Genomic DNA, 18,419 nt, shown 5'->3' with positions numbered 1-18,419 from the left:
GTCCAGTTGCCTCTTGAAAAAGCACCTTTGGGACTTCCTTGGAAATCTATCATAAATGGAATGGAATGAAAAGAAAAATGAAGCATCAGTATACGCATACATAGTAAGTAGCTTGATTGGCTGCTAATGTCATTGTGAGAAAGTTATACAGATTCGTAGAAATATGGAAATAGACAAAGAAGGACACGGCTCAAACCCTGGCATCTTCCTGACCACTTTTAAGTGCATCAAGTTGGGATATAACATTCATCATCATCATCATCATCTCCCCCTGAACTGGAACCGGAAAAGAGAACCACTGTACATGAACAATGACTAGCAGTGCTTATAGCAATTTTTAGGGTCCTATGAATTCACATATAAAATTCATGAGTTCCGGAAAACACTGAAGCATCACAGCACAAGGGCTGATCATTATGTAAGCAATGCAGCATCACTCTTAAAGAAGACAAGTCAAATTTGCCCTTGTTCTTCCCTAAATAATTCAATGCATCCATTGCATAGCTGAGTCTTCAGGCAGCATGAGGTGAAAAGGAGAAGCAATAAGAACTAAGAGCAATGAGAAAGACATTAAAAAAAGAAAGGGACTAAATGAATTCTAACTGGGAGATCAAGAAAAAGGAAGTGAGAAAAAGCAAAAGTTGTAAGTGAAAAGATGAGAGGAGAGCTGAAAATCAAACTAATAGAAGCTGTACCAGCAAAATAACTAAACAAGAGAAATAAGAGATAAACCCAAACTAAATATGAATAAACCAGAAGTATTAGATACAAGTACAACTAAGCAACAGAGAAAGTATCTGTGACACTCAGCCTTGTACTATCACATGCAATATTTCAATATCTGCAGCCATAGTAACAAGTTACACTAAAAACTCTTTATCAGCAACAATGTCAATTTTTAAATGCTAACTACATACCAACATATGAAATAAAATCACTTACCAACTCTGAGATTCTTGGTTTACTGAAGAAACAGTGTCTACCCCAGCTATAGGTGTTGGAATTCTATCTAAAAGCAAACTAGTCTGTTGAATGATTAAAAAAAAAATGCAGAAATTGGGTCATAAGAATAGAACAATTTTAAGTACTGATAATGAGCAATAAAGCATGGTAAGTTAAAACACTCAGAAATAATTTTTAAAATGGAAATTTTTGTACCCTTTATTCAACTGAATAAGAGTGCCACGGATGCTCAGCAGTTAAGATGCTGGGCTTGTAGGCTGGAATGCTGGCAACCCAGATTAGAGACCCAAGCGCCATGCAATGGGGTGAGCTCCCATCCTCATCCCAGGTCCTGCCAATCTAGCTCTTCAATAGCATTCAAATGTGAGTAGATAAATAGGTACCACTGTGGTGGGAAGGTAACAGTGCTCCATGATGTCATACTGGCCACATAAGTGCAGAAACATATTTGGACAGCACTGGCTCAAAGGTCTTGAAATGGAGATGTGCACTAACTCTGTAGTCAGCAGAGACTAGCAGAATAAAATACACAGGGACTTCTTTACCTTTTTTAAAAAAAAAATCAACTAAATTCTGTATTTGTATTTAGAAAATATTGTTCTGGGTTTGTCTGCTTTTTATGACTACCATAAAATAAATGGGTACTTAACAATTGAACAAAAAGTTGTAACTTTTTAAAATCTTGTCAAAGCCACATTATAACCACAATAGCAAATCCATGCTTTTAAAACTCAATTTATTTGGGAGGAGTTGATGCCTATTATTCACAACTCTCTGTTTAACTAGAAAACATGTCTCTATGGTGATTTGTGACAGTTGCACAATAATATCATTAGGCTAACAATGGACATTGGGTATCTTGTTTTCAAAGCAAGATGTAGCTAGATACTATAAATTGAGGTTTATTATACAAAAATGGCTGCAAACTATATCCATTGCTTTATGCCACAATTATATAAAGTGATTAACAATACATTCCTTCCCTGTTTTAAAGGACAATCATGCCTCAGGCAAAAAGTAATATATATTTTATTCCCTTGATAATGTTTATATTTGGGATGGGGGTGGGATAGAGTTATGAGTCAATCTTGACTCCTGGTAATGCCTGGACAAATTTTCTTGGCAAGATTTTGGAAGTGCTCTGCTTTCTTCCTAGGATTGAGAGAGAGTAACTGACCCTTCACTCAGATGGCTTTGTGCTTAAAGTGGGATTAGAACTCAGGATCTCCTGTTTTCTAGACCAATTCCTTAACTACTACACCAAACTGACTCTAAAGTCTATACTGCAATGTGTTTATGTGAAGAGTGACATTTTGGAATACATGCACCCATGGTAGAACTTCTCTATAAGAACAAGCATAAAGCTACCTTTTTCCAAGCTTCAGCAATAGATTTATGTAACTGATAAGGCAGCAGCACCTCTAGGCCTTCGCAGGTACTATACATTTGGCGGCATACAAAGATAAAAGCTCCTTTGAGGACTGGTAACATCTCAGACCCAGACAAAACAGAAATATCTTCATCAAGAAGCTTCTTTGTAAACTGGGCAATAATATGTGCACCCTTAAGGCTAGAGACAAGACAACAATTTTAAAAAGCAGTGATCAATTAGCTGACATAATATGGATACATGAATTTGATGCAGTGTCTATAGAAAAGACAGAGAGTGCAACCTTCCAGCTTTTTTGTCCCTCCCTAGAGATCCCAAGATCATCAAATCAGCCAAATAAGATTGCATCATTGTTATGATAAACTGATTTACTAAGTGTATTTCCAACTATAGAAAGGTCTTCCACTCCTATTAGAATCTTTTCATAACAAAAAACAAAAACAAAAACATACTTCAACAAAATGAATGAAGGAAATCCCTTATCTCAATCCCCCAAGCTTACAAATCCAAATTACTTAGCTAAACAGTCAATATATTATGATAATCATATTTTTCCCATTATCACATCTGTATATTGCAACCAAAAATTTAGTCTACTTTACCATATACTCTTGCACTTGTTTTTCTGTTTCAAAATTTAGTGGAAGTTTGTACATTTTAGCAATTGCATGTTCATCCTTCACCTGATATAACTCATTCATGGTTGCCTCTGAACACAATTACACATTAATCCATGAAGAAACTTGACAATTGCCTGAAGACTTTTCAAGAGACTCCTAGACAAAGTGCTTTGAAGATGGAATGTGCCCTTGATTCTACCAGTTCATAAATTTCGTAAGATACAAAGAAATCATACCATAATCTCAACCATGGTATTTGCTATAAAGAAAAACAGTTTATTAGTGAGATCGCTAGAGAACTGCTTTCAGTCTTTAAGGATGTTGTCATACCTTGTGCTTTCTGTGGCAGGCGACTTCTCTCCTCCATAAAGAAGTAGTGAAAGACCATCGTCTGCAGCAGCAATTCGCGCCAAAATATCAGCTATATGTGTTAGAGTTGTTTCTGGACAATTCAAATTCACCTGTGTGTATATTTAAAAATGTCTGAAGATAATCCGTAAGCATAGCCAATAGCAAATTAATACAACATAAATTGCTTTCAAGAACTTTTTTTTTACCTTGACTATAAACCAGTTTTGTCAATGAAGCTATAGGTTTCTCCTTTCTTTTTCATTTCCTCAGTGAAATCCTTCTGTTTAGATTAATTTCATCATTTCTGAAAACCCTTTTTTTTTCTTTTATTATTTTTGTATTTTTTATTTATTTTCATTTTATCTTTATTTTTTTATTTTTTTTATTTTTATCTTTTCTTTTTTTTAAAAAAAGTTTTTATTGGTTTTTAAAAACAAATATAAGCAAACAAAACATAAAAACATCAAGCCATCTTCCATATGTATACATACATATCAGTCAGCTCACAGGAAGAAGTTTCTAAAAACTGAATGTACACATCCGCAGAGAAAAGTGAAGACTATTTGGGCTAATTCTCCTCTACCCCCACCCCCCCCCAGCCTCAACAGAAGGCTACAGAGTTTTTTTTAGTAGAGTGGTACTGCACATTGCATGGTAAAGATAAATTAAACCAAAACAACTGACAGCTATGCCACTCCACATTGATCTGGGATGCAAACAAGTTCTGGGAATACGTCCTTCTCTTGCCAAACTATTGAGAATTTTGCTTGGCTTCAGTCATCACAAGTGCTCACTTACAAGCAAAAATAACACCATTCCCATTCCCAGATGGCTTGTTAGCACTAATGCGCAATTATAAGCAAGTAACCTGATGCATAAAGACAATTTCACATTGCAATTCTATATTGCATGGTGCAAAAGGCCCATAGAATTCAACAGATCTTATTTTTAAATAGAAATCACAAGATCATACTGTAAAGCTTTGAAACCAGCTTGTTCATCCTTTTCTGGATAAAGATAGCAATTAGATGTGAATTGAACACTTCTAAGTGAAGCTCCCACAAATATCTGAACAAAGATTCATGTTTTTTGTGTTTTCCAAACCAAATAAAATATGTATTCTCTTTCACTTCAATATCTCAGATATAGTCAGTTATATCAGAGCCATGACTTTGACCAGACTCTAGATGGAACACTGCCATTGTGGGGTTTCCTCATTCCCCCCCGCCCCCAAACAGGAAATTGCATAAAAATGAAAGATACCTCTGTTCCTTTTAGTAAGTAATGTAGTGGTTGAAGAAGTTCTTCTATTACTGTATTTGTATATAGACATTCAGTTGCACATTCCTTTCCATCACAAAGGACCCGGAGTATATCAGTAATGAGGCCAGCTGGAGAATAATTACCTGAGAAAATGTAAAAAAACCAAATTGTTTCAAAATAGTGGCAAGGCATACAGCTTTCTAGCTCAACCCCTTTCTAGTCAATGCTCAGTGGAAGATCCAGATATTCTTCACAGTCTTATGGAAGGCTAAGAGGATAGAAATCCCTCAAATCCCATGTGAGAAGCTCTTCCAAAGGGCTACAATGGTAACCAAAGAAGATATACTTCTGAGGTCCCATTGGGTCAGAATTCCCCAACCTTTTAGGCTTCACAGACTGAGGGGTGGAGAGGGATGGTTCCACTTCACTGTGTGGAGTGGTCAAGCACATGCACAAGTGTTTGCCTGCTGTTTGCACGAATGCAAACTGGGTCGCACGCATGCGGCCCAGTTCCGAAAAGCTCAAGGCCAGAGATGGGATCTGACCAGTATAACTACCGGTTCTGTTGCTCTGCGTCGCACGTGCGTCATTCGCACGAGTGCGATTTACGACCTGCTGAGCTGTCTGGACAGCTGAGCAGCGCTGCATGCAAGTGCGCAGCGGTTGAAAAAGCACTTTCCTGCTTTTTCAACCACAGCTGTGTCGCGCAAAGCAGCTGCGGTTGAAAACAGAGGAAATAAAGGTCAGGTAACAGCCTGGGCGGGCAGGTGTGCCAAAACAGAAGCAGACATAGAACCGGTTCTATGTATGCTCTCTGTTTGCTGCTTTTCATAGCAACCAGATCTACAGAAGTGGACAGAACAGGTAGAATCCCACTCCTGCTTAAGGCCCTGTAGTGAACTGTGGCCCAGGGGTTGAGACCCCTGCATTGGGTGAAACATTTAAAGGAAGGGACTACTCTGTCTAACGTAGTAGGATGGGCAGACACCCTCAAGGTGAGGTAGCCCTTCAAATAACCTGCTCCTGTTATTATTTTTCCTTCTCTCAGTTCTCCTCCAAGCCAGATAATAACGGCTACCGCAGCTTCCTAGCACATTGGATATTCATCTGTCTACAGAATAGATTAACCCTCAGCAGACATACTTTTTTCAAAGCAAGTTGTTTATAAAATAACTGCATATAAATGAGAATTATTACCTGAATGCACAGTAAGGGGTTTGGGGCAATTTGGGGAGCAATAAATAAGACGCGTAAACATTATGATGAGGTCTTTCAGTGTCATCAGATCTAGGAAAATCAGAAGGGGGAGAATACTTGAAAATGAAAGCAATGTAAAATGCTTTTAGTAACAATGCGTGGAACAATATTTATTGTACAGATTTAATATAAACAAATGAAGCTGCATTTCCATTTCTTTCGGCTTAATCAACTGAAGCCATTAAATTCACCATAATTATCTAATTTCAAGTATAGTGCTCTTCTAGCAAGGTCAAAATAGTTTGTCAGATTCATTTATTCCTCCAAATAATTTAATCAAGGTTTGCTGCTGTTTTAACAGCCACGGGGCCTGGAGTCCATATAAACAAATCCCATCTTTATTTTCTAGGATCTTTTCCTAGTGTTTTGACACAGGTGCAGGGAAATATTGCACACAGGCAGTCCTCAACTTATAACTATTAATAATTTAGTGACCATTTGAAGTTACAAGGTACTGACAAAAGTGACTTACAACTAGTCCTTACACTTATGACCTTTTCAGTGTCTCCACAGTCACATGATCAAAATTGGGTGCTTGGGAATTGGCATGTATTTATAATGACTGCAGTGTCCTGGAGTCTTGTGATCACCATTTGCAACTTTCCTAGCAAAATCAATGGGGGAAGCCAGCTTTGTTTTTTTGTCATTCACCTAATGACTGTGGTGATTCACTTAATGGCCATAGCAAAATTGGGCATGACTCTCTTAATAACCACTTACTTAGGGATGGAAGTTCTTGTCCCAAATGTGGTTATAAGCTGAAGACTACACATACAACATAAATAAATACATGCATACTACTGTACATAAATGACCACAAGATGAGGTAAGATGAGATGAGATGGGAGGGGAGTTGGGGAAGAGGAGATAAGTTATTTTTTAGTGTAAGCACATTGGGCCACATTAAAAATGAAATTCTGTGCCCGCTCTCAAAAGCAAGTGTATTAAATTATGTCTACCAAATGACCATGAAAAAACCATGAAAAAACTGAAGTTATAATCATAAAAATGTATAAGTGAAAATATAATATAAAGTGACATGGCAAAGAACCCCTGACAGCACTTTGCCGCTTTTCTCATCCTTGGCCAATATCTTATACCACAATTAGTAATTCAATTGTAATTATTTTGTAGTACTCAAAACAAAGAGAGAGAGAGACAGAGAGAAAGAGTGGGAGGGAGGGAGGGAAGGAGGGAGAGAGAGAGACATGGTGGTCCAATCAGGGTCAGTTTGTATAGAATGAGAAAGTTAATCCTCACTGCGTTTCTTTTTGGTCATAAAATCTCCAGCTAAAAACTATGAAGAGGCCAGACAAGATATACACATTTGAACATGGTTGAATTAACACACTAAGACTTGTCACATTTTGATTTAAATATTATGCAAATCAGGGCAACATTTAAAAACTAATTGTAGCTATGTACAAACTAGGAAAATGACTTTCTTGATGACTCAGCCTTATGTGAAACTGACATTGTAAGAATCATTTAGAAAACATTCAATCCAATCAGGGAAAAAGAATATATCTTTGGAAACTATTCCCATTTCCCTAGAAGTAGTCATTAATTTAAATGGGTTTAATCAAGCGACTGATGGAGAATAACAGCCACGCTGTGAAATCCCAGGGATTCTCAAAGGTTAAAATCTCTAATGTGTTTAGGTAGCTATGTTTGAGAAGTTTTACTTAATATAGTCTATGATTTGGTTTATGTTAAACAGTAACTCATTACTTCTGGCTCTTCTCAGCTGGATTCTTTAATAAATGAATTGAGTTGAAAAGTTGAATTGATTACATTGTACAGTATAGCTCGTGGAATGGTCTATTTATATAGCCAACCAGGAATCTCCATTCTTTATAAATTGATGGGCATATTGCCACTTTTGGGAGCATGTTGAGTGCTCCTGAAAATGGCTGCCATTTACAAAATTAAGAATCTATCAGGAGGATATTACCTATCACATTCTCTTATCTACCATACCATAGGCCTTTCCCTGATTATTTCCCTTGCTTTGACCCAAAGAGCATATCTCAAAACAAAGCCCTTGACTTTGTAGCCATCTATTATTTTCATTTGTGCAGAGAAGAGCAACAAAGATGGTTAGGGGGCTAGAAGCTCAAACATATGAAGAATGGTTACAGGAATTGAGTATGTCTTGTCTAGCAAAAAGGACTGGGGAGACATGATAGCACTATTTCAATATTTAAGAAGCTGCCACAAAGATGAGACGGTCAAACTATTTTCCAAAGAACCTGAAGGCAAGACAAGAAACAATGGATGGAAACTAATCAAGAGAAGCAATCTAGAACTAAGGAGAAATTTCATAACAGTGAAATCCGTTAACCAGTGGAATAGCTTGCCTTCAGAAGATGTAGGTGCCCCAACACTGGAAGCTTTTAAAAAGAGACTGGACAGCCATTTGTCTGAAATGATATAGGGTCTCCTGTTCAAATAGGGGATTGGACTAGATCAGCGGTCCCCAACAGGTGGGCCGTGGCCCACTGGTGGGCCATGGAAAATTTTTGGTGGGTCGCAGAAGAAATGGCCCCCAAAAGCAATTAATCTGGGCTGCGCAGTTCTTGCTCCTCCCAGCTCTCTGAGGCTCCTGAGATGCACACGCCAACCAGCTCCTACACCTGGCGCTGGCGGCAACAGCAGTCCCCTCCCCCAGCGCCCGCTGTCAGCTCTTCCCTATTAGTTCTCTAGCTTTGAATTGCTCCTGTGCCTGCGTTTCCGAAGCTTCGATGTTGGGAGAGGCAGCAAGGGCTGGAAAAGGGGAGAGCTGTGCACAGGTCCATCTCCTTTCTTTTCTTGCCTGCACGTGGGCGGGGGGGAGGAAAGAGAGAGAGCCAGGAGCAATTCAAAGCTAGAGAACTAATGGGGAAGAGCTGACAGCGGGCGCTGGGGGAGGGGACTGCTGTTGCCGCCACCACGTGTGGGAGCGTCCATCTCAGGGACCTGAGCCAGGAGGCACGGGAACTGCAAGTGGGAGCATCTGATGATTTCAAAGAACTCCTGGAACACGGTAGATTGGCATTTTGTAGGTCTCAGTGAAAGAGTGAGTTTTGCTTTACCTCCTTTCCTCCCTGGGTAATGCGAGAGATGATTTTTCTCCCCCACACTCCCAAATAATCACTGGCTGTGGCTGGGTTTGGCAGCGAAGTGCTAAAGTGATTGAAGTGCCCCCAGGGACACCTTTCCTTGCCTGTCTCCAGGTGACGCTGGAAAAGCCCCCCAGCTTTTCCTCAGCCACAGATCTAAGCCTCTCAATCCTCCACCCGGGATCTGAAAGCAGCTCCCACTTTCTCCCCCTCCCCTCCCCCAATTAATCACCAAGAGTGGCAGTCCTTCTGCAGGCAGATGCCTGCTGAGAAGCCCCTGAAGTGGCAGCCAAGTGGCGCTGCCCCCCAAGGAGAGCAAAGCCCCCTTTTTGCCTCTGCTTCTCCCAGCAGTTGCCCCGAGGCCCCTCAGCTCAGACACACACACACACACACACACCGCCTGCTCTTCTGCCTCTTTGGAAGGTGCCAGGTGGGGGGAACCCTCCAGCCTGGAATATTTTATTTTGTTATCATTAAGCATTTACATTTTAGTTATAATTAAATAAGTGTGTGTGTGAGTGTGTATATATAACTAAGTAACTAAGACCAACCTGAGCACAACCAAGCCCCCACCTGAACAGAACACACCTCCAGCCAATCAGAACATGGCCAACCCCCCAACCAATCAGAACACAGCCAAACCCCCAACCAATCAGAACACAGCCAAACCCAATCAGAACACAGCCAAGCCCCCACCCAATCAAGTCACACCCCCACTAGCAGTTAAAAGGAAGAAGCAGCTGCAAGCTCACATCACTCTGAGAAGCACAGAGCTGAAGACAGAAGCCTGAAGATGATGAATGAGACTTCATCGAAACGTTGCCTAGATACTTCCAATCTTACGCGGGAGAAAGCCCGAATAACCAAAGATCCACATACATACATACATACATACATACATACATACATACATACTCACACATGAATGGCATTCAGCTTTGTTCGGGTATTTTCCCACGTCATTGTAGTTGTGCTTTTTTTTTTTTAGTTGTGCTTTTTTTTTTCAGACGAACACAATACAGAAGCCTGATGATGGCAGATGAGATTCTGCCGAAACGTTGCTACAACTTTAAAAGCACAACTATAATGACGTGGGAAAATACCCGAGCAAAGCTGAATATCATACATGTAAGTACCCGCGAAAACTAGCTTTTTAAAAAAATTCGTATTCGTGGTCCTTGGGATTTAAAAGTATGATTTTGATGGTCCCTGAGATTCAAAATGTTGGCGACCTCTGGACTAGATGACCTCCAAGGTCCCTTCCAACTGTAGTATTCTATTATTTCAAGTCCAGAAGCCGTTTTGGAAATAACAATGACGCTTATGTTAGGATTTTGCCATGGAGAATGTAAGTCTCTCATATTTCGTTGTTATGAGCTAAATATGATAGGCAGACAGATATCTTTAAGTATGTTTGTTTAAGTGGATGGACGGGGTAGGCATATTGGCACCTCCAGCATCAAATGGGGAGACTTTAATACCATACTTCTTAAACAGATTAAAGGGTAGTTCTGGAAAAGAGTATTTTCTTTTCTGAAGTGCAATCCAGATTCTACTATGTTGGCGGGGGATATTAAGGATTATTAATAATACAAGTGATGGCACTTTTCTTCTAAATTCTTTGGGAAAGGAAGGGTTAGTGACTTTTTATTGGTTTGGATGTTGTTAGTTTGAACACTGACATTACTGGCAGATTTTACAAATGTATATATTATGATTGCCCCGGTAAACTGTAAAATGAAACGATCTGTTTGCAGTCATGCTGGAGAAGGGAAAGGAAAATACAGGAATCCAAGACATTTTGCTATGGATATATGAATATTATGATTTACTGTTAGCTGAATTATTTTTTCTGCCATTCCATCTCTGCTACTGGCAGTCTCCTGAATGTCCATAAAACTTAAGTTTTCCATTCTCTTCCACAGTATTATCTATTCATTTTTTTAAACAGAAGATGAGTTTAACATATCCCAAATGAGAAACATTTGAGAAAAGCAGTCATAAAATAGAACAAATTGTTTTCACCGACAAATCTTTTTCATTAAGTCCTTACCTTTTCGGTTTTTCAGTTGAATAGGAAAGAGTTTTCTGCCTTGTTTATATATTAATAAGCTGCCTAAGAGGCTCAGGGAATGAACAAAATAAATATATTGCAATTCTTTTCCTGTGTAGAAATTCTTCTGTTTATTACCTTGAAAGAAAAGAAACATCAGTAAAAGTGCTTACTTTTTCCCTCCCCTTGCATAGAGTACCACGCTCCTATTGATTAGCATTAGTTTATAAATTTATAAATTTTATACAAAATACATCTGTTAGCAACAGCTGGTTTCAAATTTCAAGAGGAAACCGTTAAAAAAAAATAGAGAAAAACAATCAGAAAAATGGATTTAGGAATTTTGAAACTGAATATATCCCAACAGTCGTAACGATGAAAAAATATTCATGTCATTTTTCAGTGTGACTTTGAAGTCACTAAACAAATGGTTGTTAAGTCAAGGACTATATAGAGGGTTGGTTAAGATTTACATCCTTTGACATGCAGGGAAACAACAGGCCTACTCTATAGTAGCCCTCACAGTCCCCTATACCTGTAGTAGCCTATAAAAACCTCCCTTTTTAAGACCTTAAAAGGTAAAGGTTCCCCTCGCACATACGTGCTAGTCATTTCCGTCTCTAGGAGACAGTGCTCATCTCTGTTACAAAGCTGAAGAGGCAGCGCTGTCCGAAGAAGTCTCCGTGATCATGTGGCCAGCATGACTAAATGGCAAAGGCGCATGGAACGCTTTTACCTTCCCACCAAAGGGGTCCCTATATTTACTACTTGCATTTTTACATGCTTTCGAACTGCAGAAGCTGGGACAAGTTACGGGAGTCCACTCCGTTACACGGTGCTAGGGATTCGAACTGCTGAACTGCCGACCTTTCTGATCAACAAGCTCAGCATCTTAGCCACTGAGTCCCTTTTAAGACCTTGGAATCCCTTAATTCAGGGCAGAGTTGGGGCGACTGGATGGAGCTGAGAATTTACTGGCCGGATGCCCTTCCTGAGTTCATAGCAGATATTTTAATCTTTGCAACATAGGAAACATCTGCCGCTACCTAGGATTGAGCTCTCAATCTTCTTTACCACTCAGCCACCACACTGCTTTTCTATAGTAGCTTTATCTATAGTAGTCTATAAATGATTAAAATCAGTATTTTTCCAGCGAGCCTTTGACACAGGCTGATCAAATTGTGAGCATCTATCTTAGTTATTTTCTACATCTTAGCTTCTTTATTCTCATTAAGTTTTGTTGCAGTTTCCACATTTTTGGTTTAATGTTACAATTTGTGGGTGTGTGGGTGTTTTATTATGAGCAGCATAGAGACTTTCAGGACTAGGATGGCTTAGAAATGATGATTAAAAAAGAAATAAAACTTGCTATTAAAAGTCTTGTTGATATAGCACTACTCACTGTTTTAGAACAGTGTAAATAATAAAAGGATTTAAAGAAAATATTATACAGCAAATAGAAATAGTGCGTACTATTATGTGGTGTGGAAAATAGATTAAACATTCTTGATCCATTCACTGCTGACTCACAAGCTTCCAAATAGGTGGCACACTGCTCAACAGTTGCAATGATCTAAAACGTAAAATAACAAATCATATCAAATCTCACCACAGAGACCATGTATTGTACAAATTTGTAGACCCTCCAAACAATATTTCACTCCATTTAGATCATTAGCAAAGTTACTGTAGGTTTGCTTCACTCCGATACATTTTTATATAAAAGATGCATATGAGTGATAAGATGAAATATACAGTGTCTCTCTAAAAACTATATCTAAAATGTGGCAACTGCCTATAGGCTCACATTGATATGCAAATAGAAATGATGAATTATCTGTATCTCTTAGTTCCATTGAAATTGGTATCATATACATCTTATTTCTTTTATTGATACAAAAATGCCTTAACTCTGGGTTTCATTAAATCCAGTGCCAAAATGCTCGCAAAACATAATTCGCAAAGACATTTTGATTAAATGAAGTAGCATTCTAAATACTTAGAACTTTTGAAAGCTACAATATCTGAAAATTTGGGTAGCACAGACTTACCAAAGATTTGTATTTCTTTTCAAGTAGCCTTAACACTACTGTTCTGCTGTAGTAGGCATGCTAATATCACAAAGCAAAGGTATAATACAGTTAGCATTTGTTTCTGAACAAAATATTATTCAATTCTTTCTTCAATTATTAAGATACATTTTGCAACAACATTGTATAAAGAGGAAGTAGCACATTCTAACATAAATTCTATTCAGTGCAAGATGAGAAAACAAGCCATTTTAACGAAAACTCTCACCTTTAGAGGAAGCCAAATGAACATATATTGCACAATTGCACAAACTAGTAGTTAGTTTACGTCTGAAATCAATAACAAAAGATTTGTTTCCTCTAAATGTTCCATTTTTAAAAAAATGATCATTTCACATTTGCTTAAAAAGATTGTGCAAAATTCCCACCCAAAAAGTTCTATTTTTATTTTCATGCCTATTTCTTGTTGTCACTGATACTATTTCCAGTCAACACTGCAGATTTACAAATCAATTTGGCTGCATTCAGCCAAAGTCTCCTATGGATGCAACTATACCTTTGTTAGCAAGTTTCTGAGCTAGCCACTGTTTTCTTTTGAATTTGCTAACACATAAATTATTAATGGATACGCAAATTTGCTTTTAACTTTGTGTCATAGAGAAGCTATGTCAGCTACTCAGCTTTTCAGGGAGACAACATGAGGTGGCAAACCGCATTGCTTTGTGGCAAGCGAATTGCATTGCTGCACTCCAGTGGTGGGATTCAAATGTTTTTTACTACCAGTTCTGTGGGCATGGCTTGGTGGGCATAGCAGGGGAAGATTTTACAGGGGATACTGTAAAATCTCCAGTCAGAAGTAGTATTTGCCGGTTCTCAAAATTTCCACTACCGGTGGAACTCCAGAACTGGTCAGAACCTGCTGAATACCACCTCTGCTGCACTCCCAAAAGATCTACATCAATAGGGATTAGTTATGGGCCTAGTGTGGCCATACTGAAGCTAAATTCAAAACATTGATTATATCTCTTTAGCCAAAGGTGGTATTCAGCACGTTCTGACCAGTTCTGGAGAACCGGTAGCAGAAATTTTGAGTAGTTCAGAGAACCAGCAAATACCACCTCTGACTGGAGATTTTACAGTATCCTTCCTCTGCCACACCCACTAAGCCACGCCCACAGAACTGGTAGTAAAAAATTTTTTAATCCCACCGTCTTTAGCCCTCTATGACTTGGACATTGGTACTTACAGAATTGCCTCTCAGACAAAACGGACCTTTCTGGCATACAGGTAGTCCTCAACTTACAACAGTTCATTTAGTGACCGTTCCAAGCTACAATGGCACTGAAAAAAGTGACTTATGACCATTTTTCATACTTACGACCATTGCAGCATTCCCATGGTCACCTGATCGAAATTCATATGCTTAGCAACTGACTCATATTTATGGTGGTTGTAGTGCCTTGGGTCATGTGATTAGCTTCTACAACCTTCTGGCAAGCAAAGTCAATGGGGAAACCAGATTTATTTAACTGTGTTACTAACTTAACAAATGCACTGATTCACTTAACCACTGTGGCAAGAAAAATCGTAAAATGGGGCAAAAGTCACTTAACAAATGTTTCACTTAGCAGTAGAAATTCTGGGCTGAATTGTGGTCGTAAGTCGAGGACTACCTGTTTTTGTCTTGAATGTGGCTAGTGAAAGTGAGATGAAGGGACAAAATTTTCCAATTTGTGCTCCTTCCAGTACATTTTATCCTTGGAGATCTGGATGCTACCCTCCCTGAGGGCATTCAGAAGTGTTGAGATTAATAAATATCTTCATATAATTGTACAAAATGCAATTGCATGGACAAAGTGCATGTTTGTTGTGGTTATCCGGTAGCAGGTGCAGATGGCTGAGAAGAGCGAGGACTCTGATGAAGCAGTCAACTCAGGAAGTTGACTGCTGCCTTCAGAGATTGTGGGGGATGGCAGCAGTGATGAGGAGGTTCCCGAGGAGCCTGTGCCAAGTGCACGTGCACGAAGGATTGCTTGGAGGAAAGAACAATTACAGCACAGGCGACTCAGGAATAAGGCTGTAAAGTAATGGCCCCTCCCTCAAGAGGATAAAAGCCAGATAAAAGCAAAGAAGCTCTGAAGCTCAACTGGTGGACATCTGAGTTCATGTTTGGAGAATCTTGTAAATTAGTTCTTATCTCTGGGTTTTTGGCAGTCTTGACAAACAACTTGGCAAGGCGTTTTCTTGTCAGAACTAATTAGTGGAAAGCAGCCTTCAGAACAGAATTCGTTATTAAACCTTAAAAGGTGGGGACTGCTGCCTTTGTCTGTATTTGTTCTTTAGGAAGCCGGTTGGATCAGAACAATCTTTCATTAAATCCATAAGTGAAGAAAAGCTGGTATAACCTCTCCATCGTATAAAGCTAAACACAAATTTCAATGCATTTTGCTCGGTCCACTTGCACCAAAGTAAGAATGTTGAAAAAGTAACAAAATAATAAGTCTGAATATCAAAAAAGTACACATTTCCTTACCATCCATTTTTTAAACCACACAGCTTTGAGATCAACCAAAGCCAAAAAGTATAGTGGATCCCAAAATTCAGAAGAAGCCATTTGACTTAAATTATTATGCTTTACAGCCAGAAGGGATAAAGTACTCTCCATTATTTCTTCCATGTACCTAAATAAATTGGGGAGAAAAACAGCTTCATAGATCTCTCACAATGTTGGTATGGGTGCTACTTGTGCCTAAGCTTTCCGGTAAAATATAATTTAAAATTCTAGAAACTCTCTCATTACACCTTGGACCAGCCACCAAATGAGAATTAAAAAATGTAGACTGCTTTATGAAAAACTGGAATATTGTGAGGCTTGCTGGGAAAGAGTGCTTATATAATGTATGAAGTTAGGCTAGAAAAATAATTTCAAACTGAAACAAACCTAACATCAAACCAAAAGAAAAGCAGTTTTGATTCTAACTGCACAATTGTAAACTCATAAAACATTTTGTATACACGTTTTATAGTTGACAAAAGAAAGAAGTGGGGGGGAGTTTCAAAGAGCAGGAGGCAGTGTGGAATCAAAAGTACATTCCATTCATATTTTCTTCAAACACTGATTAGATGATTGAAGCTTCTGCCGCACAAAAATCTAATTGGAGAGCATGATTGATGACTCTTGGCTATGGACGTTTTTCGTTGGATGATACACCCAGAGGGGTGGGGGGGGGGAAGCAGGATCAAGGGTGACAGTGAATTATGTATCTCAGAGTTGGCTACACCCAGGTAAATGCCGGATGTAGAATGTTACCTTCAAATTAATCTTTTTCAGTTTTGGGAGTGTGGCTCGAGGCTCATGATTTAATTGGAGTAACTGACGGAATCCAGACAACAATCTCATAAGATTAAAATAGGTACATAAAATTTCAATGGGATACATTCCTAAGTAAAACACAAAACTGCGTCCAAATCTTCAAACATGTAATGTGAAACAAGTTGCAAATAGACAAATAGTGCAAAGGAGAAAAATTGGGGGAGGCAGGAAAAAGAAATCAAGACTCTTATTATTCCCCTTACTTATGATCATATTTTATATAAAAGTATGACAGCTTTTTGCATCTTCAGGTACAAAGCTTTTTCAGTTATATCGAGGTAAAGGCAAAGCATAAGATAACCTAAGCAAACTTTATCATCCCTATCTATCAATTAGTATAAGGAAACTGAAAACACAAATGAAAACAAACACAACCACATTAAAAAAAAAGGTATATACTTTTCTGGATGACGTATCCAAAAAGAAGATACTTCTCTCTGGTACTCATTCAGGAGTCGCATCTATGAATAAAAGGATAATTATTCTATTTTAAAATCCTTGATCAAAAACATCTTAAATAAATAAATAACATTGGAAAATAAGTATATTGTACCTTTTTAAGTAAACGTATTATGTCTGGGTTACTTATGTCAATACCCATTGACACACTAGGAATGTAATTATCTTCAGCAAGAAAATATGCCTCTAAGTACTTTGCTATAAAGAGAAAAATAATTGCCAATTAATTTAAGAGACCCAGTGAAAATTGTGGTCGTTTGTTTCTGAAAAGAAGTAATTTGAGCTCACCTAAGCTTGTATAGAGTTCTCTTGTCATATTTAATGGAGAGGAGGAAAATGTCTTGGCATAAAATTTCAAGACTTTATCCTGTAAAAAAAATGAATTAAACACAAGTTACAAGGAATGGACATCAGCTAACACTGATGATTTCAAAATGATGACATCTGAGATGTAATATCGAAGTCAAGCTCCACCATTTTGTACATGTGTCACGACACTATGTACAAGTATGTAACAACTGTGATGCACATTTAGTTGTTTGCCTTTTGTTGGTCCCGCAACTCATCTGCATTACTGGGTTCATATAATCCAAACCAAACTTGTACCACAATATATACTGCTGGTTTCTTTAATTATTTTCCCCATTTATATCCTGACTCTCCTTCAAGAAATGTGAGGATTCTTAAATTATTATCTTTATTATTACCGTACTGAGATTGATTGTGTTCTTTTCCTTCAGAAGCAAAACCCCTCCAAGCTAGAATGAGCTGAAATAGATTTTAATTCAAAGTTATCCAGTTAGCTTCCCTAGCTGATGTATTAGAATGTGTGCCTCCCATCCTATAATTCAGCCTCTTCTCCCTTACATTATCCTTGCTAATTTTGCAAAAAAATTATTCCCAAAGAGCAATGCTGATTTTCACCTAAAAGACAATGTCAGAATTGGACATTCTAGAATATTTGGAACAACATGGTGGAAAAACAAGCATTAAAAAAAAAATTAGATGCAGGGAATGCTTTGACAGTTTGAATTGGACTTTTCTATTTAATGCCTTGGGAAATATACATTTTTAGACAGAATTTTATAAAATGGGTAACATTGATTTATATTTCACAGAAAACAAAAATTGTTAATGGAGATCTAACAAATATATGTGCGATACAAAAAGGAACAAGACAAAGTTGCCCACTGTCTTCCCTTCTGTTGATTTTGCTTCTTGAAATTCTGAGTGGAGATATAAGATAAGATGAGAGGATTGTGGGAGCAAAAATTTAAAAAGAGTTACAACTTAAGGGATTTTGCAGGTGGTTTTGGAAGATCCTTTCAAGGGAATCAAAACACTAATGGGAAATAATTTGGCACATTAGCAAGTTTTAAGATTAACAAACAGAAGACAAAAATGACAACAAAATATGAAGATACAAGATCAAATTTATGTTGGAAAAGTAAACAACGAAGCGGGACATTTTATCAAGCTCGGTGGATGTTCAACAAAACCAGAAAAAATTGGATTCAAATACACACATCAATTCAGAAGATTTTAAAAATTAATATATA

General features: G+C 38.1%; 1 protein-coding gene across 3 annotated transcripts in view; it reads right to left on the bottom strand.

The window, feature by feature from the left end:
* Positions 1 to 18,419, bottom strand: part of TBC1D32 (TBC1 domain family member 32) — a 94,669-nt gene that overhangs the window by 58,615 nt on the left and 17,635 nt on the right. For all 3 annotated transcript variants that reach the window (XM_087972643.1, XM_087972653.1, XM_087972648.1), the window contains 12 exons: positions 17,149 to 17,227; positions 16,955 to 17,058; positions 16,801 to 16,862; positions 15,562 to 15,709; positions 13,050 to 13,109; positions 12,472 to 12,571; positions 10,999 to 11,136; positions 5,785 to 5,874; positions 4,588 to 4,730; positions 3,304 to 3,434; positions 2,332 to 2,533; positions 943 to 1,025 (listed from right to left, as the gene is read on the bottom strand). In XM_087972643.1, coding sequence (XP_087828769.1) covers positions 943 to 1,025; positions 2,332 to 2,533; positions 3,304 to 3,434; positions 4,588 to 4,730; positions 5,785 to 5,874; positions 10,999 to 11,136; positions 12,472 to 12,571; positions 13,050 to 13,109; positions 15,562 to 15,709; positions 16,801 to 16,862; positions 16,955 to 17,058; positions 17,149 to 17,227 — 1,340 coding nt within the window. The remainder of the gene's footprint in view (positions 1 to 942; positions 1,026 to 2,331; positions 2,534 to 3,303; positions 3,435 to 4,587; positions 4,731 to 5,784; positions 5,875 to 10,998; positions 11,137 to 12,471; positions 12,572 to 13,049; positions 13,110 to 15,561; positions 15,710 to 16,800; positions 16,863 to 16,954; positions 17,059 to 17,148; positions 17,228 to 18,419) is intronic.

Source organism: Notechis scutatus, chromosome 1, assembly GCF_049901735.1.
Source record: "Notechis scutatus isolate UNSWTSFEM ecotype Mainland chromosome 1, rNotScu1.2, whole genome shotgun sequence".
Classification (NCBI taxonomy): Eukaryota; Metazoa; Chordata; class Lepidosauria; order Squamata; family Elapidae; genus Notechis; species Notechis scutatus.
This window is presented reverse-complemented; position numbering and strand designations above follow the sequence as displayed.